At 46.4% G+C, this 24,151-nt stretch overlaps 1 protein-coding gene and 1 long non-coding RNA gene across 9 annotated transcripts in view; one reads left to right on the top strand and one right to left on the bottom strand.

Annotated features, from left to right (window-relative positions):
* ARSA (arylsulfatase A) overlaps nt 1-22,782 on the top strand; it is a 46,753-nt gene extending 23,971 nt beyond the window's left edge. For 6 of the 8 annotated variants that reach the window (XM_085886735.1, XM_085886727.1, XM_085886734.1 and 3 more), the window contains 7 exons: nt 6,574-6,840; nt 7,003-7,462; nt 7,707-7,876; nt 8,216-8,340; nt 8,698-8,825; nt 9,089-9,191; nt 20,554-22,782. In XM_085886735.1, the coding sequence (XP_085742861.1) occupies nt 6,593-6,840; nt 7,003-7,462; nt 7,707-7,876; nt 8,216-8,340; nt 8,698-8,825; nt 9,089-9,191; nt 20,554-20,906 (1,587 nt within the window). In that variant the 5' untranslated portion in view covers nt 6,574-6,592 and the 3' untranslated portion in view covers nt 20,907-22,782. Of the gene's footprint in view, nt 1-6,573; nt 6,841-7,002; nt 7,463-7,706; nt 7,877-8,215; nt 8,341-8,697; nt 8,826-9,088; nt 9,192-11,441; nt 12,386-20,553 lie in introns of those variants that run through there. The other 2 variants (XM_085886729.1, XM_085886730.1) reach the window with 2 other exon arrangements.
* On the bottom strand, nt 13,882-20,561 carry LOC147025617 (uncharacterized). The gene is made up of 2 exons (XR_015059603.1): nt 20,432-20,561; nt 13,882-18,625 (listed from the first exon to the last, which is right to left on the bottom strand). It is a non-coding gene; the product is annotated as an uncharacterized LOC147025617 (long non-coding RNA).
* Nucleotides 22,783-24,151: the final 1,369 nt, after the last annotated feature.

Raw genomic sequence — 24,151 nt, 5'->3', positions numbered from 1 at the left:
CTAAAATTGCCGGCGCTAAGACGAACAACAGGTGGGTTAATAACTTATTTACAATCTTACCTAATATTTACACTAACCATGGCCCAGGACTTGTGATCTGTGAAAGGAAAAAAGGCAAAAGTCATTGCAAATTAATTGGTGCAGGGGAATGGATGGAGATAGTCTAGATGCAAACACAAATGAACGCACGGGCTGCTCAATGCAGTCCCATTGATGTGGCTGCCTGCAGGGCAGTCCTTGCAAAAACACTGGAAGATGGTCCTGGGGCACATGGTGAGTTGGTGACATGGGGGCAAGCAGGCATGGGGTCATGGCAAAGGCATGGCAAGGCAAGGCAAATGCGGACCAGCAGCTGTAGCACAACAGGCCGGCATGTGAAGCTGGCCGGCCTCTGGTCTCGTTCCGTGAGATTGTGTGGAGGGAGTGCGGTGGTGCCGGCTGCTCTGAAAACGGGCTCGGACCTACCCTACTGTCTCCCCCCCAACCTATCGCCTTTGCCTGTCTTTGTCCATACCCACTCCCTTAATTTGCAACAACAAAACAACAAAATTTAGCCCCTTTTTATTTTATTTTATTTTTTTCTTAGAATTTCGTCTCCCTAACCCCCTTTCTCTCTTTGTCCGGCTAACCTATCCTGTCAATCAACTCCCAACCCCTACGTTCCTATTTTGGAGGGGAATAGGGAGAGACTAGCATCCTATCTCGAGGCCCAACAAAGCCTCAGAATAGCCTCCCACATAATTGAGCCATCTTACCAAGGTGGGTCCAGCGGCCTACGGAGAGCGAAGGGATGGATGGTGTGAAGGGGTACATTTCCTAACTCTCCTCGCATTTATTAACTTTAAACTACCCCGGGGCTTTTCCATACGCCTGGCTCTTTAAACTATAGGTTCTAACAACCATGATTCCCGTCGCCTGTGTTGGTGTCCTGTTATAAATTTCGGCCTAGCCCTCAAATTTTCACTCGTGCCCTTGCACAATTTCGTGGCTGGGCAGCGTGGCTCACATGGCAGGGATTCCCCCTCTGCCGAATCTCAAACTTCGGCACCCCCGGGCCCTGAGGCTGTCTCCGAGCCTACCTGCTTCCTATGAACACGGGGGGGGGGGGGGGTTGCCCTTCCCAGCATTGCCCTTCCCAGCATTGCCCCCCTCCGATGCCCACGTGGCATTTTGGCGCTGCGGGTCCCTTTCCGAGAGTCGCCCATGCCCACGACACTATCACGGTCCCTTGGACCCTTGGCCTACTCTGGCTGACTGTCTGGTGCCTGGGGTGCCCTCTACTCGATACTCACCTTTCAACAGCTACGCTCCCAGCCGGTCCATGGACTCCTGTACCCCTCCAAAAAGGTTTTGAGCCTTCTTTCCACACCAACAACAAAACGACCTCCTTTTGGTAAATTTAACTAACCCACTAACTAACATTATACTGACCCCGGGTCACTTGGGTGAGATTCATTCCTCCTCCCACTCATTCATTCGCACCATGCATTCCACATTCACTCCGCTCACACTCTTGGGCCCACTGACCCATACTCACTCATTATACATATTTTCCACTTTTCAATTCACACCAACACTCCACCTATGTTCTCCTATCTCGTGCTCCCCGTCATCCCTTAAACTAACGCACGTTCCATTTAATCTACGTCGCTAAGCTACATCCCCACTACACATTCCATGTCCGTCCGTGTCTCCCAAAATCCATTTCCCATTCTAAATCTAAATCGACTTCCCCACTAACTAATCCACGGGCCCCATGGTGGACAGCTCATGCCCCCATGAGGCCGGTCTAACTAAGCTCAACCCATCCCGCGAACTGGTGCTTCCTTTGCCCAAGCACCGAGCTGTGTACTTGGAGCGAGGCTTTTTTTTTTGCACTGCCAAGGCGGTGGTCTACGGCTCACTCGTTCGGCCCTTCGGGCGGGCGATACGTGCAGCCTTGACGTCACCCTGCAAATCGCTCGCCTTTGAGGGATTCCCCACACGAGCCAACGTGTGCAGCATGCCCGTAACTCATGCCGCGAGGTCTGTGCCGATGACGTCACTCGCACACCGAACCTGCGCGGTTTCCCGTGCAGGCCAGCCCGCTCGTTTCGTCCCGGGGACTCGCTCCGCACGCTCCGCGAACAGAACACGCGGCCCGCAGCACGTGGACCCGTCCGTTCCAAATTCATCCAACCTTCCTTTTAACCGTGCACGTGGCGATTTTGTACCACGCACGAGATGTTCCAGCTTCCGATCGCGCAAACGTGCGCTTTGGCCATTCGCAAAACACGGAACGGATCTCACACGCAGTGTCCAGCGGAGCCGGCGCGGTCACCCAAACAACTTTGTGCGGCGTACCAGGCTCGCTACTCATGTCTCCCATCTGAATCTGTCCGAGTTTCAATTCCTCGCACGCACTCACGCACGCCATCACACTCGTACTGCTCACACATTTCACCACATACTCCGGGACAATCACATCGGGGATTCGTGTCAACTCAGGAAATCCCGGGGTTTCCATACCCCCAAGCGCCGCGTGTACCCGTTCACATCACTCACCCGGTCAACCTCGGCCCGACCGGACTCACTTCGTCGCGATCTGCTTCGAGAAAGCTTACCATCTCCCTCTGTCCCTGAAGGAGGCTATCCCGATGCTCGCACCGGGTCACGAAACATTCCCCATGCTCAACCTCATTGTCCCTCACCAGCTCTACCTGTGTGTGTTCTATCTTTGTTTCCCCGTATTTCGTTCACCTTTTCCTGTTCTACCTTCCGCGTCTCTGGTGTTCCCTCCTTTGTCTCCTGCGTCTCCCTTTGTGTCTCCGGGAATTTTTCCGTCGGCCCCTCGCATTCATTAGTTTCTTCCTTTGTCTCTTTTACTATCTGCGTCTCTGTCACCTCTTTTAATTCTTTCGTCGTCCCCTTAATTGTGGCGCTGCTTGTCCCCTCGACCTCACCCGTCTCCATCGCGGTCTGGACAGCTGTTACACTCCCCCATGGCTCGCTCGTTCCGCCACGTGGTGCCACCATTTTCTCGCCCACTGTCCGCATTTCGCCTCTCACCTCCTTCAAGTTTGCCCTCATTGCCTCTTGCCCTGCCTGGAGACTCAACCCCATGCTCTGCATTTCCCCTCGCTGCGTTCGCATATCACCCCTCAGTGCCTGCGTGTTCACATCCATGCGTTCCAGATTCGCATCCATTTTGTCGTTCATCGTTTTTATTACGTTTTTTTGTTATTCACACATCTTGCATCAATTGTCTCATCATTTCCAACATCTGGTCCGTGCGGGAAATTGCACGTGGGCGGCGCTCGTTCACCGCCCCCCTCACTGCGCCCATTACAACCTCTGGGTTCGGTTGCGGGGGATGGTCGACCTGCATGGTGGTGTCCTGGGCCTCTCGTTCCTCTAAACCTACCATTATCTCTACACCCACCTGCCTCAGCTCATCTTGGCTTGCCATGTTGCGTGTTGAGAATAAATTTGACTCGCTCGCAATTTGGGGGAAACGGGGGGGTTTGCTCCCTACACCCCTGCTCCAAATCCCGTGAATTCCGTGGATGCGGAGGGGTTCGAAACCCGCTCCTGACATCAATTTGTTGTGGGGCTGAGTTTCGGTGGCGAGCACAACCGCTAGGTGGAGCAGTAGAGTCGGCTCCACCGAACACCCGGAATCGAGATCGTGCTTCTCGGAGAACTCCGAAAGGCACGGGTCCCTTACAGGACCGTGGTCGGCAATATTTTGACGGCGTGAGGTAGGGTCCACTTGTCTAACTCCAATTTACCTAACTACTCACGCCGTCCAACTACCGTGGAAACCACACCCTTGGCCGACTCTGTCCGATCCGAGTCGTGGGTAATGGCTCAGATCCGGCGTAACCAAGCGGAGTTTCCAGAGCCGTGCCGGACCAAATGGACAATTTGCCGCTTTGCTATTTTCCAACATGCGCCGTGCTAAGCCAATGAAAGAAACACAGGAACGAGCTGGAACATTTAACAAAAGGGATATTTATTTACAATAGGCAGGGAGGGTAACACAGAAGAGCAGAGTTATCTGACTATAAGAAATGCAGTTAATGTACAAGCAAAAGCACTTAACAATTCTACTTGACAAGACAGGCCCGCACACAGACACGCACACCCAAAAGAAATGGACCTCAATGGTCTTCAATCAGTAGAGCCGGGCCGGGGTACCTGTCCCGCCTCATGCGGTCACACCGACCCGAACCTCCACGGTGGGTCTCAAACCCACGGCCTTGGCGTTGCCAGCACCAAGACTGCAGACCACTATTGCCACGATCTCCGTCTCTCCACAACGCACTCTTGTCGACAACCACTCACTGGCTTTGGATGCCAGGTTGGAGGTGCCTCACACACGATGACTGGCTGCTTGACAAATGCCACGATCCCTCAAATTCCGTCCTCCCCTGAACGCTGGTCCAGACCACCACACTTTCTCCTCAGGAGGGAGGGGCTTCTTCTCCTGGCCACTCGCCTCCTCATTGGTCGGACCCATCGCGCGATTCCCTGGCCGTCCTCCATTGGACAGACACACAGTTGGCGGGGCAACTCCCACCCTTCTGGGTGGAGTCCAATCGGAGGCGTTTGTAGCCCCGCCCACCTCCTCACCTCCGGCCATGTGCCTAATGGCGACCGTGTTGAGTCGGAAACGGGGTGGGTGAGATGGCCGCTCCTTGCCGATTGGCCAAAGAGGGACGCCATGCCTATGTCAGACTCTCCCCACGCGCGCGCTCGCTGGCGAGTGCGCGAAGAATGCCGCGAGTGTTATGGCGTCAGGATGGAGCGAGACAAAGGTGGTGTTTTGTTGTTGTAAGGGATGTAAAAAAAATCCTATCTATAAAATAACCCACAGCGCATGTACATTTAATTCCCATTAGACTAGGGACGGGACCCTAGCTAGAAACACATACTTACCGATATAACTGATCTATAAGGACTCTGGCTGTTGTGTGTTCATGGCTTCCAGACTCGTAACAAAATGAGGGGTGTCATCAGTGTGAATATCAGCGTTGTTCTCAAAAGTGTAAATGAATGTCACTTTTTTGGGGGGGGGGGGGTTGGGACCCTGCCTCTCCTAAAGGCCAGGAATGCCATGCTTAAGAAATGGGTTTTATTCATCCCCCATGTACTCTTGAAAGAATGAGACCATCAAACATTTTGTTCCCAAAAGTGTAAATGAAACTGTGCTGGCTCCCTAACTATTAAACTTCCTGAACATGCTCCCTTGGGTATCCTGAGGCATTGACATCCATAGGTCACGTACGCCACTTTCCCGACAATTTAGTCCCCTTTTTTTTTGCAATTCTGCGTAAACAAATGGGTCAGCCCCTCTTAGTTGGCTGAGCATGGCAAGGACGACCTCAGGTTTTTGACAACGTGCCACTGCTATTTTGGAGAAAGAGATTCCACTATCTACACCCCTCTTTACTCTCTCGGCCCTTGTTGGCTGCCTCCAGCTTGTTCACTCGACGTGCCCTCCTTCGCTCCCCCCTGCTGCCATTCTTTCCCTCTCCCATGCTCCCCCCAAGGAGTGTTGTACCTCCACCTTTCTGTTGTCACCCCCACTTCCCCTCCACCCTTTTCCTTGAGTTTCCATTTTCCATGAGCCTCGACTTTGTGCCCAAGAAACCGTTCCACGAACTACTTTTGAATTGCCATGTAACTGCATCAACTACAAACGACCTTTGGAAACAGAAGTGATGAAAATGCTTTCCATTTTGTTTACCATCAAATCAGCTCTTTAATAGCAATAATGTGGAAAACTCAAATGTTGTAATTTATTTAGAACACAAAAAAAAAAACATGATCTTATATAAATCAAGTTTTAACAACTAAATAATACACATTACGGTGATGTTGAAATCTGAGTGAGAATAATTCTAAATTTTCAAAATGTTTCATTTCTCTCATTTTAAGTGGTGGTTCAAACCGAATCATCCAGCAATGAGCTTCGCAGCGAGGCGGAAGTGATTTTTGCTCGTACCAGACAAAAGCAGCAAGGTTGGTTGATGAAGGTGATGTTGGTCGACTGCCAAGCAGATGGAGGATGACCGGGTAAATGGTGGAGTGAATAGGGCAGAATGTTTGTGAAGGACAACATGTTGTCCTTCGATTAAATTAGTCAGTGAAGCGATGGGTACAATTGCTAATATTAAATACGACAATTCTCTAATAGAGGGGGGAGGGAGGCAGGAAGGCATCTTACGATTCTCGCCTGCACACGATGTACGTGCCACATTTCAAGTGGTTCACTGACCCCTGCTGCAGATGGAATTATTAGCCACGGCACAAAATATCTTTGTCCCACCACCCCCACCATCACCCCCAGGCTGCTCACATAGTGAGCGGGTGTTTCCGGTGAAACAAAAAATCCACAATTTGCATTGAAGAACATTTTACGTGTCAAGGTGTTCTACGTTACGATGAGAATGAATGGTATTTGCAATAAGCAAACGGAAATGTGGACAAATAGCAATGTAAGAGAAGTCGCTGAAATTGTAATTGTCTCAAGGTTGGCTTTTTATACACTTTAGAGTTTAGACTGCATCAGTAACCCTGTCTTTGCAGCCCCCTTGACAACACGGCCATGTCCGGGATTGTCCACGGCCTGCTCGGGCCTCTCGTCATTTTCGCCTTGGTCGGCGTTCCGGGACTGCAAGCCGTGTCTGCACAGCCACCGAACTTCGTACTCATATTTGCTGACGATCTTGGTTTTGGTGACCTCGGATGCTATGGTCATCCGACCACACTATCACCGAACTTGGACCAAATGGCCGTTTCGGGACTTCGTTTCACAAACTTCTACAGCAGCAGCCCCATCTGCAGTCCCTCAAGGCAAGTTTCTCCATCACTCATCCCCTTTTCCTGAGTTCACAAGGTCACGGTACATGTTGAATCTTTTGCTCACACATAAGTGGACATAAGTAGAGGTTACCTTGAAGCAGTAGCCTTGTAACTTCCTGTTATCACCTTATCAAACTCTCATCGTCCTCGTAGGGCAGCCCTGCTGACCGGTCGCCTTCCGATCCGCTCTGGAGTATTTCCCGGGGTCTTCTACCCAGGTTCACGTGGCGGTCTCCCACTGAATGAAACGACTGTTGCTGAGATCCTCCGAACACTTGGCTATGGAACGGCCACGATTGGAAAATGGCATTTGGGATACGGTGCCAAAGGGAAGTACCTTCCGACTCATCAGGGGTTCGACTACTGGCTTGGCGTGCCCTATTCCCACAACCAGGGCCCTTGCATGAACCTCACGTGTTTTCCACCGGCCACACCATGTTTTGGGACATGCAACGTCGGCATCGTACCTTTACCCTTGATGTCTGGCACCCATATTCTGGAGCAGCCACCGGATTTGACCCTCCTGACCCCACGGTACAACGAGGCTGCCGTAGATTTCATGCGCAAGCAAAGTCGAGCCGGACAACCGTTTCTGCTCTACTACGCATCACATGTGAGAAGACCGAGAGCTTGCACTTGCTCTCAGTACAGCAGACATGACACACTGACTTTATTCTGGAAATGTACTGGAAACGATTTACTTTTCAATGCATTTTGAACACCGCAACTTTGTAACTGGGTAATGCTGAAAACTTGCTCGTGGTACTCGACCCAAATTGGCCTTGGTATCTCCCTGTGTGCAAGATTGTGTGCTTGCACTTGACTTTGCTTGTTTATTTATTTGTTTGTTTGTACAGCACACCCATTACCCACAATTCGCCAGTACTGCCTTTACCAATGCCTCACAACGTGGACCGTTTGGCGACGCGCTGCTCGAGTTTGACCACAGTGTGGGTTTGATTCTCAACACACTGCGCACACTTGGCATCGAGAACAACACCCTAGTCTTTTTCACCAGCGATAATGGGTGTGGATCATTCTTTTATTTCTGTTTGTGTCCGTGTGTCATACACCCTCTTGCTTTTTCTCTTTTCTTTTCTTTTTTTGTTCTCCACTTCCAGGATGAATTTTGTAAAAAGTTGTCCACACCACCCACAGCCGTCATCGGGCCCCCATATCACCTGCACCGGTTCAGAGCATCTCTAAAATTAAATTGGTTCTCCTTCGGAAATCCTTGTATCGCTGTATTCGATTAATTAGAATGAATGGCAATAACAGTTAAAGATGAAAGATCAAAAGGTTAAAGGTCACTCTAATGTGGGATGTCCTCTTGCTGATGTTCACCCGCTGCACTGTTCTCCACCAGGCCAGAATTGATGCGAGTAGATCGTGGTGGTGAGGCAGGGTGTCTCAAGTGTGGCAAGGGGACGACCTACGAAGGTGGCGTCCGTGTCCCGGCCATCGCTTATTGGCCGGGCCACATCCACCCAGGTACTCTCGTTGCTCTCACTGCTTCCGCATAAAATATGGCTCAGGATACGTAATGTATTATGTCACAAAGGATGATGAGCAAGGATGCCGGATGTTTTGTGTGGAATGTTGTATCGGGTCAGCCCTGCTGATGACTGTTAAACATGTGCACGTATTTGTGGAGACCACATTGGATAACTCTGGCATGATGAGCTTGGTTAAAGATGCTGCTCATAATGTGCTACAAATAGAAAGCAAGCAGGTAGAGAAGCACAATCATAAAAGGACTTACAGATGTTCAAGGCCCCACACAGTGTCAAATGTTGCTCGTATTCTGCGTCCTTGAGTTGAATTATCACGGGATCCCATTTGCTCCAGGAGTCACCAATGCCCTCGCGAGTACATTGGACCTGCTGCCTACGATGGCCCGGCTGGCCGGAGCTAGACCGCTCCCCCTCATGCTGGATGGCACAGACCTGAGCCCCGTTCTGTTTGGGAGTGACACGGTAAGAGTGCTCTCTCAAACCAGAGGCCCACCTTCATGCTGACTTTTCACCTTTGGTATGGCTATACATTATCACAACATTGTGGAAGTGGTTCTGCGAATCGAGAGAAAGACTCTGCTGTGAATGAAATTAAAGTTTGCATCATGGCGATTTCCGTAATGAGCATCATCATCCATCTACAGGATGAACTTGGGTGTCTGGGTGCCTATAGTTCATGAACCTTGTGATGTGTATGAGTCGGGTGCGTGTTTACAAATCCACAGAGTGGACGGCAGACGCTGCTCTACTACCCATCTGCTCCGAGACCGGAACATGGCGTGCACGCGGTGCGAGGTGGGAAGTACAAGGCACACTTTTACACTGAAGGTCTGTGGACCGCACACACTTCAGCCTGAGCTATTGAGAAGTGAGATAACTGGTCCTGGTCCACGTGCTCGCTTGGTTCCATGTAAAGTCACGTGACTGAGTGAGAGATCACTTGGCATCACAATGCTAACAATTTCACTTGAACATGTGCATTGCCTTTAATTCTGCATTTATGAAACTTCTTTCCAATGCGTCTTGTCTTCACTGCCAAAAGGCACCATTTCTTAGTTAAAGAATGACACCATGTTTTTGCATGTGACATCACTCTGCATGTGCTTGTGTATGATCTCATGATTCGTTTCCTGTGTATGACATCATGCTAAACAAAGGACTTGCACCTCTAAATTATTAACATCCATTCACGAAATACAAATACCTACTCTCGTACCCTTGTATAAAACAAGACTACTTGGTGGGTGGATAACAAGACTAACACTGACACGCCCCAGCACTGACGCGCCCCAGCACTGACGCGCCCCAGCACTGGCGCGCCCCAGCACTGGCGCGCCCCAGCACTGGCGCGCCCCAGCACTGGCGCGCCCCAGCACTCGCGCGCCCCAGCACTCGCGCGCCCCAGCACTCGCGCGCCCCAGCACTCGCGCGCCCCAGCACTCGCGCGCCCCAGCACTCGCGCGCCCCAGCACTCGCGCGCCCAGCACTCGCGCGCCCCAGCACTCGCGCGCCCCAACACTCGCGCGCCCCAACACTCACACACATGTACACTCCCATGTCCACGTCCACGCACACGCCCACGTCCACGTCCACGTCCACGCACACGCACACGTCCACGTCCACATGGTCGTAGTTCATGAACTGGTCATCATTTGCGTTACAGGGTCAAAATATTCAATTTTTTCAGTTTTCTCTGTGTTGATAGACATCACCAAGCTACATGCACTTGTGTGAAAAAAAATTAGCAAAAACCACTAATTAACGGCGAATATGGTATTTTTAATTATGAACTTTAATGGATAATGCATTACAAGGAAAACACATTTTCGCATTTATCTCAAATTCACCCTTTCTGAGTAAAATGGATGTGGATCAGTTATCCTTTGGCCGTTTTGGACAATTCAAGTGCCAAATTAATCCTGAGAATCTGCTCGATACTGAACTATGTAAAGATATTTACTAGATCTCTTTTAGGAGTTTGTACATATTGGTCAGGGTTTGCTGAATATTTTTTTATTGAAAATCTGCCAACTTTTGACCAAATTGACCATATTCCACCCAAAGAGACAATTTTCTCAGAACTTTATCTTGCTTACTTTATTCTATAACAGTCCTCCAATATCATCAGAAAAACACAATGAACCTTACAACCTGAGAATTTGTTTAATTCATTAGCCATCTATGGCCGCCCAGCGCCCAGGTCGAGCCAGTTCCAGGCGAGGATGCCAGTCCATGCGCGCGGCCGGGTGCAGTCATACTATCACAAACTTAGTACATATACTACCACAAACCTAGTACAAATACTACCACAAACCTAGTATAAATACTACCACAAACCTTGTACAATTACTACTACAAACTATAGGGGTATCCCATCTGCACGTCAAAAGCCTTATAATAAATATCTCAAAATTTGTGTCCGACTGTTACCAGGTATGACTTGAATAACAAGTTGAATAATCATTTTTGCATCATGCAACAGCAAGTCCCAAGTGTTGCTCACATAAAAAAATAACAAAATAGATCAGATTAAATCTTATTGATTGAAATAAGTTCAGTTTATTCCAAATTTGACTCACCACATCCGCCGCCTCCGCCTGTTTACTCCACCCCTGACTTGTATCACTTATTTGCCTGTTACACAAAAACTATTGCATATTTTTTATTTCTGTTTTTTCCACATTATACTAGATAAAATTACCTTTCTTCTCATACTAAGATATCTAGATATCTGTAGTTTTTCTGGTCTGTAGTCAAAGTGGAAAGTGGATGTTTTGAAAAACATGTCACAACTCCGCCTTTTTAGGGTGACCAGTTCAGGAACTACGACCACATACACTAACACACATTAGCCTTAGTACCCTCACCAGAGGAGAGGGTATTGCATTTGGGTCCGTTTGTTTGTTACTTGTGGAAATTGATGATTTCGCGTACATTGGTTGGTTGCGTGCGTTATTCTGTCTGTATGTTAGTTAGTTGCAAAATCAAAGATTTTTCAAGTTTATTGGTTGGTCGATTTTGTTATTCTGTCTATCTGTTTGTCTGTCTGCTGTTTGTCTGTCTGTTTGTCACCAACAGGTCATAATTTGAAAACCGATCTTCACGAAACTTCATCACATGGTGGAGTTTGTCATAAGGAAGACACTTATTGTTTTTGAGGTCAAAAGATCAACACAGGCCAAAGGTCAATGACGTAGGTGGTATTTCTGAAATCCTCAATTTTCATCTGATTGACTTGAAATTTGAAGAGGATTTACATATCAGATCAATGAATTCAACCACCAACTATTTTGGAGGTCAACTTAGGGCAAAAACTCGACGATCATTTCTAAGATTGTTAATTTCCATCCATTTGACTTGAAATTTGAAGAGGATTTGTGTATCTTGTCATTGAATTCAACCACCAATTATTTTTTAAGGTCAAATTTGTTTGATGGATTTCACAAATTTCGTGCTATACACGACATCCTTCTTGTTACTTCTGAAATCTAAAGATTTCGTAAGTATATTGATCACTTCCGTCCTCTGTTTGTGCGTTTGTTTGTCGGCACGATAACTTGAGAACGGAAGAAGCTACCAATGTCAAATACACCACGTGATTCAGGAGGGTGATGGTTTGTGCTGATTAGATTTTGGTCAAAATCGGTCAAAGGTCAACGTCACAGTGAGGTCAAACATCCAAAACATGATAACTCGAGAAAACTTACCACAGGTATTGTTGACGGAGCGTGAGTTTGGAAGATCGAGGTAAGTTCGGCGGAATTTGTGTGTCAATTCGTCGAGTTACGGCTCTTTTAAAAGTTTCAGCGTTAGCGCCCATGGCGCAGAACGCCTTGCCAAGTTGTAGGCCGCGTTGTGTTTTCGATAAAGATGGTGTTTAAAAGTCATTTTTCATCCCAATAAAGCTTATCGTCGCATGCCTGACTCGCTAAGCCGTCGGATGGTGTAAAGATTGTTTGTGGATGACCGAATATTATGGTTTTATGACTTTGATAAAATAATATTAAACAATTCCGTAAATTCCTGTGGAGAAATGGAGTATTTTTGCTTCGGTCGATGTTACGAGTTCGTTTTAACTTCGATTTTAATTTTGTCTTCGGTTTTTGCGATCGCTTAGGACGCTTAACACTCTGTTTTCGAAATTCTGGTAAAAATCGGATGTTTTGGAGACGTTTTAAGATTGTATAAAAATATTTCACCCGCCACGTCACGGCTCGTCGCGTGGCGCAGCGCGCTCGAGCAGATGCGTCATTGAGTCACGTAAAGGTTTTGCGTGTGCGCGCTGACGTCATCGCGCTCGCCCCAGCGTCCTTTCGAGTTGTGGGGGCCATCAAGTGTGACCTTTACGTTACGTTAATCCGCGGTAACTCGAGAACGGAAGAAGCTACCAATGTCAAATTACACCATGTGATTCAGGAGGGTGATGGCTAGCGCTGATTAGATTTTGTTCAAAATCGGTGAAAGGTCAAGGTCACAGTGAGGTCAAACATCCAAAACATTCGATTTTTGATGGTTTGGTACAGAATCATCGTAGAAACTTCTGGTTTGCGTCGCTACCTTCTCTCGAGACAGCTTTTATTAGACAAGGTCAGAGGTCAAGTTGACGATTTTGTAAGTACCAGTCTATGACTGCTTGTTTATTTGTTGTTTGTCCACACATTTTATGTCAACATCGACGACAATTTTTACACGTGAGATTTTTTTTCAACCGAGTACCTTTATAAAGTATGTACACTTGGAATGTGAGTTCGTCTATACGGAAAGTATGTACAGTATAATTAGAATGCGAGTACATCCATTAAGTATGTACAGAATAATTAGATTGCTATACGTCGATAAACTATTGATGGTATAATTTAAATGAGTACATCTATAAAGTATGTATGGTGTACTCAGATTGTGATTACGTGTTTAAAGTATGAACGGTATAATTACACGACGAGTACATCTGTAAAGTATGGTTGGTATAATTTGATTGCAGTTACGTCTATAAAGTATGTACGGTACAATTACAATGTGAGTACATCCATAAAGTGTGAACGGTTGGTATAAGTAGAATGTGAATTCGTCTATAAGTCTGTTTTTGGTGTATGTTCCCCCTCCATCCCCTCCCTAACCTCAATTGGCTGCACCGCTGACACTGAATGTGAAAAGGCTGAATGCCTAAACTCTGTGTTTGCTTCTAAATATTGTGTCCAAAACCCATCGCTTTCTGTACCCACTTTACCCAGTCACACCCAACTGTCCCTGGACTCTGTGTCCTTTTCTCCAGACAATGTGGAGAGCTCGCTGTTAAACCTCGACTCGATTCTGCAACTGGTCCAGATGGCATCAGCCCACGTGTCCTAAAAACCTGCTCCTCTGCTCTTGCTCACCCTCTCTCTGTTCTATTCACCCTCTCATTTGCTCAATGTCATCAGCCATCTGCTTGGAAATCAGCAAACATTACCGCTCTCCATATGAAAGGTGCAAAATGTGAAGACCCTTCAATCCTGGCCAAGAATTGAGGTGAGTCAACTGAGGATACTCGAATGTGCGGTTTATTTGGGACACACGCATGCAGAGATGTGGTGCAGGACTCGAACCAACAGTGGTCAAGCCTCAGAATCACACACACTCTGAAGAATCATTCTCCAAAATGCATATATTATATAAAACCTATAACAGGGCGGAGAAAACAAGACAAAGAAGAAACAATTTGGCAAGTGGGCTTTCCACCCCTCCCTACGGCCCTCGGGTGAATTAGCCATAACAGAGTTCTCCAGCCGTTTGTTGCCACTCCGCACTGGAATAAACAACAGCCTGCATAAGCACTCTGGCAAGGACATCTTGAAATACATTTTAACACATCCGAAAGCAAACTGTAAATTGAAGGCAAAAGGTTTGGATGCAATGCAATTAACCTGGTTAATGCAATTACTGAATGGTTAAATGTCTAAATATGGGCCAATGAGGCCACCACCTGATATGGATACCTGACACCCCCTCCTTGGCCACATTTCTGGCCATATTTCGACATCAAATGACATAATTCAAAAATTATTGAGCAAAGGAAAAACATCACTGACAGCCAATTCGATTTTATAGGCAAAAATTAAATTTATGAAACCCCAAATGATTATATCACCCATGATCACCATACCCTGTTCCTCGAGGAGAAAGATATTCGTTACACAAGTTCAATTTCGGGCGCTCATATAAACACAGTTGAAGCACTCTGTTGAGCTGAAGAGAAAGTAGATTTTGGCAGGCAAGAGCTTGGGCTCGACGCTGGGTTGAAGGTGATGAAAAGGATCAGAGAGATGCCCCAGATTCCCAGCCGAGTTTGGGCCCTTGGAGCAGCAGTTTGTGCAATCAGGTTTGATTCACCAAGAGCTGTGCCTGTTGGATGCAGTCATGGTGGCTGCACAAGCCCCCAGCCCCCCCACTGAACACATGTGGCAGGTGACTCGCCTATTGGCCGTCAGGGCCTCCGTCGAAGCAGCCGCAGCAAGTGCACGATGTATTTGCAGAGCAGCACTCCGCGTTTCCACTCTTGCCTGGTGACTCAGTACTTGCCCAAGCTTCTCCTCAGTGGGTTTTTATCCCCCGCCGTGTGGCAGAAGGGGGATATTGCTATCACCCGGGTCGTCCGTCCGGCTGTCCGTCCGTCCGGCTGGCTGGGCATCAACATTTATAGCTGTGAGTGTGATAACTCATAAACTGTTCGCCATATCGATTTAAAATTTGGGTCACACATGTACCACCTGAAAAGGAAGAACCGTATTGATTTTGGGCGTGGCCAGATCCAAGATGGCCGACTGGGGTGGCCATCTTGAAAAAAATGTTTTTTCACTATATCGATTTGAAATTTGGGTCACACATGTACCACCTGAAAAGGAAGAACCCTATTGATTTTGGGCATGGTCGATCCAAGATGGCCGACTGGGGCAGTCGTCTAGCTGGCTGGCTGGGCGTCAACATTTATAGCTCTGAGTGCGATAACTCATAAACTGTTTGCCATATCGATTTAAAATTTGGGTCACACATGTACCACCTAAAAAGGAAGAACCCTATTGATTTTGGGTGTTGCCGGATCCAAGATGGCCGACTGGGGCGGCCATCTTGAAGAAAATGTTTTTTGTAATAAATGGAAAAACGCTTATTTGATTTCAATTGTTTTTCAATCGCGGGGGATTCCCCATCTCTGATGGGTATATTTCTCTTTCTCACATTGTCCATCTTATCTCCTCAGGAACGGGGTAGTTTCATGATCACGGGTTGAATGCCCAATCATCCCAAATCTGGGTTTTCTCCATTGTTCTTTCGGTGGAAGTTCTTCCCAAGCTTGGTTCGATGAAATCATACATGCAACTGCGCTCAACACTCCGAAACAAACAAAATCATGGTTAAGCATCAATCAAATATGTCCTCAGTAAACGTTAAGGGTCAATAATTATTTTCACCAAAAGTATTTGATCATCTATACAAAAATATGAAAGTTATCTACTTCTTTCAAGAACCGAATCCAAAAGCAATTCCATTTTGCACAGTTATCATTTTAACATTCATATCTGCTAAACAATTTACAGTTTCATTCACAAGTAGTTCCAGAGCAACTGCCATTATATTATCTTGATTCAATTCTCAGTAACTTTTCCCTATCCTCTGTTAATTAACAGATTAACAAAGTCCTTCGGTAAAAGGATTCTCAAATTGTAATCTCAAAACAAAAGTTCATTTCAATTTTAACCAAGAGAAACATGATGGTTCGTTCTCAATGAGTTCCTTTTTTTTCTTTTTTATGAGCCTAGTCAAAAAAACAAAACAGTGTACAAACCCCCCAGGATGGGAGTTCCACTCTGCTCGGCCATCCTGACATCCATCGAGTTGCCGAGCTGCAGATCATACCTTGGCTGCAGAGCGTAAAATATCTCAAAAATAATGTTTAACCAATCTCTATCATCAACACTGAATTCCATCGACATTTTAAATCTCTGACATTTTCTATCTATCCACTTCTCTCTCACCAAAACAGCAAACATGCTGCCATTTTCCCAACTCGCATACACAAACCATCTATCACTTCCTCTGACCTTCTCAATTACGAATCCATTTTCCTTTATCAAAACAAATAAATCATTTTAAACAGTTGCACAAAAATTGTCAAATCACTTGTCAAATCTGTCATCAAGCGAATATCATTTAAATTGCAGCTCAAAACACTCCGTCCACACATGCAGCTAGAACCTTCCCAAACTTTATCACATCTTAAACTTCAGACAAAACATCCAATCTCTCTTAAATTGCTTTTTGGTCTAAACATCATCAAATCATTTTTAAAATCATTTCAAATCAATCACGTTTCTACATTTAAATCACATCTTTTAAGTACAATGGTTACAACTTAGATCAAAATCTTCGAAACATTTCTGACACGTCCACACAGCTTGCCCAGCACTCAAACCTGCCGGGTTGAGTAATTACAATTTCATCACAATGCCAGCGAGAGCTCACCTCCCGAATCTTCAAAACATTCACAATTGTTATTTCAATTTATCCAAAATCCCTATGGCTTTTAAATAAAACTTCAACACTTTTTCCCCCCAGATGGGTATTATATCCCTAATGCAATTCAATCTGTTCGTACAGACGCGTCTTGTAGGCGCTAGGAGCCTCCTTCACGTCTTATATCACATCCTGTATTGCTCGCCAATCTGTCACCCGTGGGGCCATTTCTGTGGCCAACGTCTCCATCAGTGTTCCCACCCTGTCCTGATACACTGTTTGGGCTGCCCATTCTGCCATTGGAAGGTTCCTTCGGTTCAGGGTGTCATCGACCTCGTGCTCTGGCTTAACACTCCACACAGCCGAATGTGCACCCCATATCGAGCTTGGCAGCACCGCCGTACATATGAACCCAATGTCTGTCCTGGTGGGCCCATGCATCGTTATCTCAACATGTAATATTTTTATTGCTTTTCTTGGGTTCACCTTTAAGCATTCCTCCATGTTTGCTTTTAGTCCCCTTATATCTTGTGGTGTCCACGATCTCCAGTCCCACACATTCTCCCCTGTTTGCATCATGGGGCACTGTTGAATATCAGCCCCTCCTGTCTCTGTTTCCTCCTCCAGGACATGGTAAATTCCTTTTGCTATCCCAGTCTGTGTTTTCTCTCCTCCATCTTGTAATGCCAGCTGCGCTAGCACTTGTTTCCATTTCTCCTGTTTCATTTCGCTAGGTGTTTCTCGCTGGTTCAAGGTTCCCTCTAAACCTAGTCGCTTACGCTCTGTCTCAGCTTGTGACTCCGTTAGCCACGCAGCTAGCGCCTTCCAGTGTTTTCCACTTTGTTTCGGGCCCCCAGCTTTGCCCTCCGTCAACACAGTAATTACTGTATGTAATACCTTTGGATCTAGGGACCCGTTCAGCGGGAAGGGATCCCTTCTGCCCACTGTCCAAGTCACCCAATCTTGTACTCTCTTTACATTATCGATTCCATATTTATCACCAACAACTTTCAGCATTGTCCCTCTTGGTAACTGTATGTTCCTTGAAGAGTTATTCCCCATTGTGTGTTCTTAACTTGTCACTAGCTTTATAGCCTTGAAACGTTTCTCCTTTTATCGGACCGAAATCCCCTTTCTTGCCTACCGCCTGATAGCTCTCTTTTCTCCTTTTATTTTGCAGGATGAGAGACCCGCTCTTCGCAATTGCCTTAAAGCTTTTCTTTACTCTGAGGGACTCTGGACCTTCCCAACTATTACAGGACTCCAACCTGCTCCCCTTACTTCACTTGGACGTTCCTTGTCCTCTGACCCAAACCGGTCTTTATAACACAGCCTAATAGCCTTTTTGTGCTCAAACAAACTGCACTCGATTTTCCTCTTTTACCATCAGTTCGTAACCAGAGCAGACCCCGAGACTGTGTCCAAACGAGCTCCCTCTGCCAGGTGTACAGTGTTCACTTAACTAGGGCTGTCCTGTATTGCAGGTGCCCGACGTGTGCACATACGTACCTTAGTCTTGTAAGCACCATACACCAAGTGAAGCCCCTCTGGTACACAGCTTCAGAAGTCGTCTCGTCCCGTCTGGGTTGCCAGCTGTGAAGACCCTTCAATCCCAGCCAAGAATTGAGGTGAGTCAACTGAGGATACTCGAATGTGTGGTTTATTTGGGACACACGCATGCGGAGATGTGGTGCAGGACTCGAACCAACAGTGGTCAAGCCTCAGAATCACACACACTCTGAAGAATCATTCTCCAAAATGCATATGTATAAAACCTATTACAGGGCGGAGAAAACAAGACAAAGCAGAAACAATTTGGCAAGTGGGCTTTCCACCCCTCCCTACGGCCCTCGGGTGAATTAGCCATAACAGAGTTCTCCAGCCGTTTGTTGCCACTCCGCACTGGAATAAACAACAGCCTGCAGAAGCACTCTGGCAACGACATCTTGAAATACATTTTAACACATCGTAAAGCAAATTGTAAAGTGAAGGCAAAAGGTTTGGAGACACAATTTGAAGCAGCCAGGACAATGGTTTGAATCCAGGCACCTGGTTAATGCAATTACTGAATGGTTAAATGAGTTAAATGTCTAAATATGGGCCAATGAGGCCACCACCTGATATGGATACCTAACACAAAAAGAGATCCCTGCAACTACAGACCAATCAGCCTTCTCGCAATCATCAGCAAGGTCATGGAATCCATCATCGCTTCAGACATCAAATCCTTCCTCTTCTCCAAATGGCCTGATTTCCGATCATCAATTTGGATTCAAATCAGGTCACCACACTGGACATGCTGCTTCTGCTCTCCCAACAATGGATGGAGGTCCTCGATGCCGGACATGAAATCAGAGCCATCTCCATGGACGTATCACGAGCTTTCGATACGGCCTGGCATCCCACACTGCTCACCAAACTCATTTGTTATGGTATCCAAGGCAATCTCCACTCATGGTTCGCAGACTTCCTCTCTTGTCACAGTCAACGTGTGGCTCTTAATGGCTCTCTCATCCCCTCTTCCTGTCCAGGCTGAAGTTCCTCAAGGCAGCATTCTGGGCCCTGTTCTTTTTCTGGTTTTCATCAATGATCTCTCTGACTCTCTGGAAAATCCTCTTTATCTGTTTGATGATGACTCCACCCTCTGCCGTACCATCTGTCATCCCTCAGATTGGCAAGCAGCTGCTTCTTCGCTCTCTGTAGATCTGGATAATATCACAAACTGGTCCAACACGTGGAACATGTCTTTCAATCCTGACAAATCTCACACTCTCACTGTGTCTCTCCGAAAGGACCGTCTCGAACCCCTCCCCCACCCCCCCCCCCAATCAACTTTCTCAACAATCCCTTTGAAGAAGTGCTTTCATTCAAGCTTTTGGACCTCACTATCTGCCATGATCTTTCCAGGGAAAGCAATATTTTGAAGCTGGCCTCCAAAGCCAGTCGCCATCTGGGCAATCCTACATCATGCAAAGTCCTTCCTTGGCACACCTGGGCTTCTATCCACTTAAAAAGCTTTCATCCGCAGCCTAATGGAGTGCTGCTCTCCCCTCTGAGGTGGTAAACCACACTTCTGGTAAAACTACCAAAATCTCAAATCACTGCTCACCTTCACTCCTTCATTCCTATTTTTTTCCCGCCTTTGGATTAAACTCCCACACTCTCTTCAATCCCATTCTTCCCTCCAGGCTTTCAAAACAGCTGTTCACTACCACCTCTTATCTTCACCCATCCAAAACCTTGATCTTTTCTACCCCGTTAATCCACCCCATACCCACCTCCTTCAAATTCCCTGCTTTTGTTCCTGAAAGTCCCTGTAGTATCATCTTGTTTATCCCGTGCACCCACCTATCCCTCTCCTCTTCCACAGATATATTGTCTCTGTTCCCCACTGTTTTGTGTTTCCCTCTCCCGCTGCCCTTGTTCTATGTTCTGTGTGTTCACTCATATTCGAGCGTTGACATTGTATACAAAAACGAAGTCGTATGTACGGTATAATTAGAATGCGACTACATGTATATAATACATACAATGAAACCACACAAAACAAGTCTTGGTGAGGGTTTGCAATTTTTGATTACCCTTTCTCATTTTCGTGTGATTCTCTCATGGTGACATTGAAAGGAAGTGTCGGTAATTTGATGTACTCGTGAATTTCTACGTTGATTCCACTCTTGTACATTTGAACCTGACCCGAATGCAGGTTCCTCACTCAGCGCGATGAGTCCCGACTCATCATGCGGTCCCACGGCTCGCCTGCGCCTACATGACCCTCCGCTCCTCTTCCACCTGGGCTGGGATCCGGGAGAGAGAGCCGACCTCACTGCTGGAGGCGTTCCCCGTGACTTGGTTCCGGAGGTGGAGCGACTGAGTCGTGTACGTGATGCGGCGGCGAGCGTGTCATGGGGGAAGAGCCAGATGGACCGTGGTGAAGATCCGGCCCTGCAGCCGTGTTGTCGGCCCGGTTGCTCTCCGTTTCCCGAGTGTTGTCGTTGTACCGCTGAAGAGAATCGGATTGACTTGGGAACGTCAGAGATTGTTGTCCAAATCCAGTAGTCGTCTCCCAAGTGGATATCAAGGGGTCTGATTTTCAATGATTACAGGGAAGAGCAGAAAGTGTGGGATGAAGGTTGGAAGTAAGGAAGCTATTTTGCCAAATCTCTCCTCGACATCATCACCAAACATCAGTTTGTTTTATCTGATCTTACCGCTACGATATAATGTACCCAGGGCCGGATTTTCCAATCGGCAACATAGGCCATTGGCCTAGGGCCCACCAGTAACTGGGGGCCCACCGGGGACTTGTGGGTTCTCTGATCGGCCAAGGAGTAGGCGAGTAGGCCCTGTAGTAAAATGAATAAAATAAAATAAGGAAACGAAAAATATAACTACATTTTAAAATGCTCGTTTCCCACCATCTATCTTTCTATCTATTGGATTCGCTAGATATCCCTTATTGTCGGGTTTTCCGTGTGTGTGTGTGTGTGTGTGTGTGTGTGTGTGTGTGTGTGTGTGTGTGTGTGTGTGTGTGTGTGTGTGTGTGTGTGTGTGTGTCTGCAACGCGAGGCTCCACAGCACAAACCAGCAAACCGATTTCGATGAAACTTGGCGGTCAGGTGCCATATGGGCTGGGAGTGTGCGCGTTTGAGTTTCGTTGCTAAGCAACCACCCGTTGCTATGCAGCGGCCGAAAAACCGCGTTCACTATTTTCAATACTTGTCCTACAGTTTTGAATGTGGAGAAACGAGACTTCGGAATTAAACACTTCGAGATATTTAGAAAATTTTACTCGAGCCGATTTTTGATTTAGGTTTTATTTTTCAAATGGTAGTCCTTCAAAAATAGGGCGTCAATTTACCGTCATTTTTTATGAGGAGTGCCAGTTGGAAAAATACGCAATAGGAAAAATCTTGCCAGGTGGAGGAACAATTGTATGTGAACCAATACGTCTTGGCAATGCATCTTCGTCGGTGGATCGGTCAGAATGAAAAGCATCATATCCAGCGCTCCGATCCTAGGGGATCCCTCGTCGCCTACCGGCTTGTCTATCTATCTATCTGTACATTATATACATTACGTGTTGTATTTAGTGGACTTCATTGTTATATTACGTGTGTTTTTGTGTTCTTATTTTGTGATATTGGTATCTCTTATACTTGACTTGAACTACTTTATTATTACTTTATGCTTACCTGATTTATTATCTGACCTCCTACAAACCCTTGACACAAACAGTATTATTGACAAATTTGCCATAGGAAAAGCAGGAAAATGTCATTTTGAACTTCACATAGTTGTGCTTGCAAAATTTATTATGCTTCAGTTTCATTGTATTTTTCCATTATTCCGATGTGTAAGATGTACATGATATGGAACTTGATTTACTTTGATGTACTTGATATGGAACCAATTTGGTTAAAAATTATTGATGTGTTACATTATGTTGTAATTCTTTTTTTTACATTACATTATTACGATATATATATATATATATATATATATATATATATATATATATATATATATATATATATATATATATATATATATATATAAAAATTGGGGGGGGGGGCACTGATAAGGTTTGGCCTTGGGCCCACAAGCAAGTAAATCCGGCCCTGAATGTACCATCATGTTACTACGGAAAGCCGTTTAATGATTTTCATTTTCATTTTCTGGAAATAGAGTTTGTCTCGAGAGAATTATCACGTCCTTTAATATGGTATTGAATCGTCACCAAAACAGAGCGATAGCTCTGTGGTCTCTCGGCATCACCACACGACCTACAAAGGGACTAATTTCACCTCCGCCATTTGTAAATGGTTTCCTAAACGAGGAGTGATCTGATTTGTGGATTTTGTAAGTCGCATGTTGATTTGTAAAATTTGTTTCACGTGTTTGTTGGATGAGATTATATCGTACTCTTACATCATCTCTCGTGGCTGCATCTTGCTGTGAAACGACTGGAAGATAATCCATCCTACAATTCACTTTCTATAATGTTGGGTTGTTGGTCGTGCTTCTCCTCCTACAGTTGTGGGCCGATTACATCCAGACTTGCTACATAGGATCAACATGACCACAATTAGTGTATCGGGGTGTTTTTATCTTTGCAGGTGATCTTGGGGGGAGGGAGAGGGGACACAAATTCTCTCTGTAAATGTGTATCGAGTAGCGCCACCTCCAGGTGAGGGAGGGTATTGCAAGTCCACCATTTACAGAGCAGTGTTCCTCTCCCCATGTTTGAATTACAAGCAGTAGATATGGGTTCCTTCTTGCATGTAACTTCATGGATTTTTTGGGGGGAGGGGGGGGTCTGCCTACAGAGACATGTCAGTTGCCTATACACTGCCCAAATAAAGTTATGCATCAGAATAACGTGTTGCATGCTTGGGAGAAGGTCGCCTGTCGTGCGGTTCTCTGCTAGTTAAATATAAAACACAGGAAGTTCCATCTGTTTACTGGCAGCTGTGGAGACGAGCCTTGAGGAGGACGAGTGGAAAGCAATTTTGATTGTTTTGAACCAACTGCACCAGATATCTGTTGGAGGGTGAGCGGTTGGGTTCCATTGGCTGGAGAAAAGAGGACTGAATGTAGGTGAGCAAGATCATGGATTTTTTGGGGAGTTTCACCAGAAGTGGGTTTCACCACACTTTCACCACACACGTGCACCGAAGAGAAACCTGGGGGAGGACAACATGGAAGGAGCAGAGGGTGCAATAGCAGAAAGGAGGCGGTAGAATACGGAGACCATCGACCTGTCTACGATGTAAGGGCAACAGACCCACAGACTCGGTGTCATCGTGAGAGATTCCAAAGATCCTGCAGACCTTGGTTTCTACGTGTGAGGCAGGGGAGCCATTCCAGAGGGGAGAGCAGTGCTCCATCAAGCCACGGATGAAGGCCTTGCAGGTGGATAGGAGTTCAGGTGTGCTCAGGAAAGACTTTGTTCACTGGAAGATGCCCAGTCGGCGGCTGGCTTTGCAGGCCAACTTTGAAATGTGGTTTGCTGAAGAAAGATCATGGCTGATGATGAGACCCAGGAGTTTGAACGACTGAACTTCCTCAAGAGGACTGTTAAGAGAGTAAATGGAGGGTTTGCCAGACGGTACTTTCGGAGAGAGATGGTGCGATTTGTGAAGATTGAAATGCATATTCCAATTGTTTGGCCATCTTGATTCAAGGTCTGAAGGATGAGGGATGACACGGCAGAGGGTGAAGTCATCAGCAAACGGATAAAGAGGATTTCCCAGAGATTCAGAGAGATCATCGATCAGGAATCGGACTGGGCCCAGAACACT

Source organism: Eptatretus burgeri, chromosome 6, assembly GCF_056783735.1.
Source record: "Eptatretus burgeri isolate ZD-2024b chromosome 6, Ebu_testis_v1, whole genome shotgun sequence".
NCBI lineage: Eukaryota > Metazoa > Chordata > Myxini > Myxiniformes > Myxinidae > Eptatretus > Eptatretus burgeri.
Note: the sequence above shows the minus strand (reverse complement) of the source record. Positions and strands in the feature narration are given on the sequence as shown.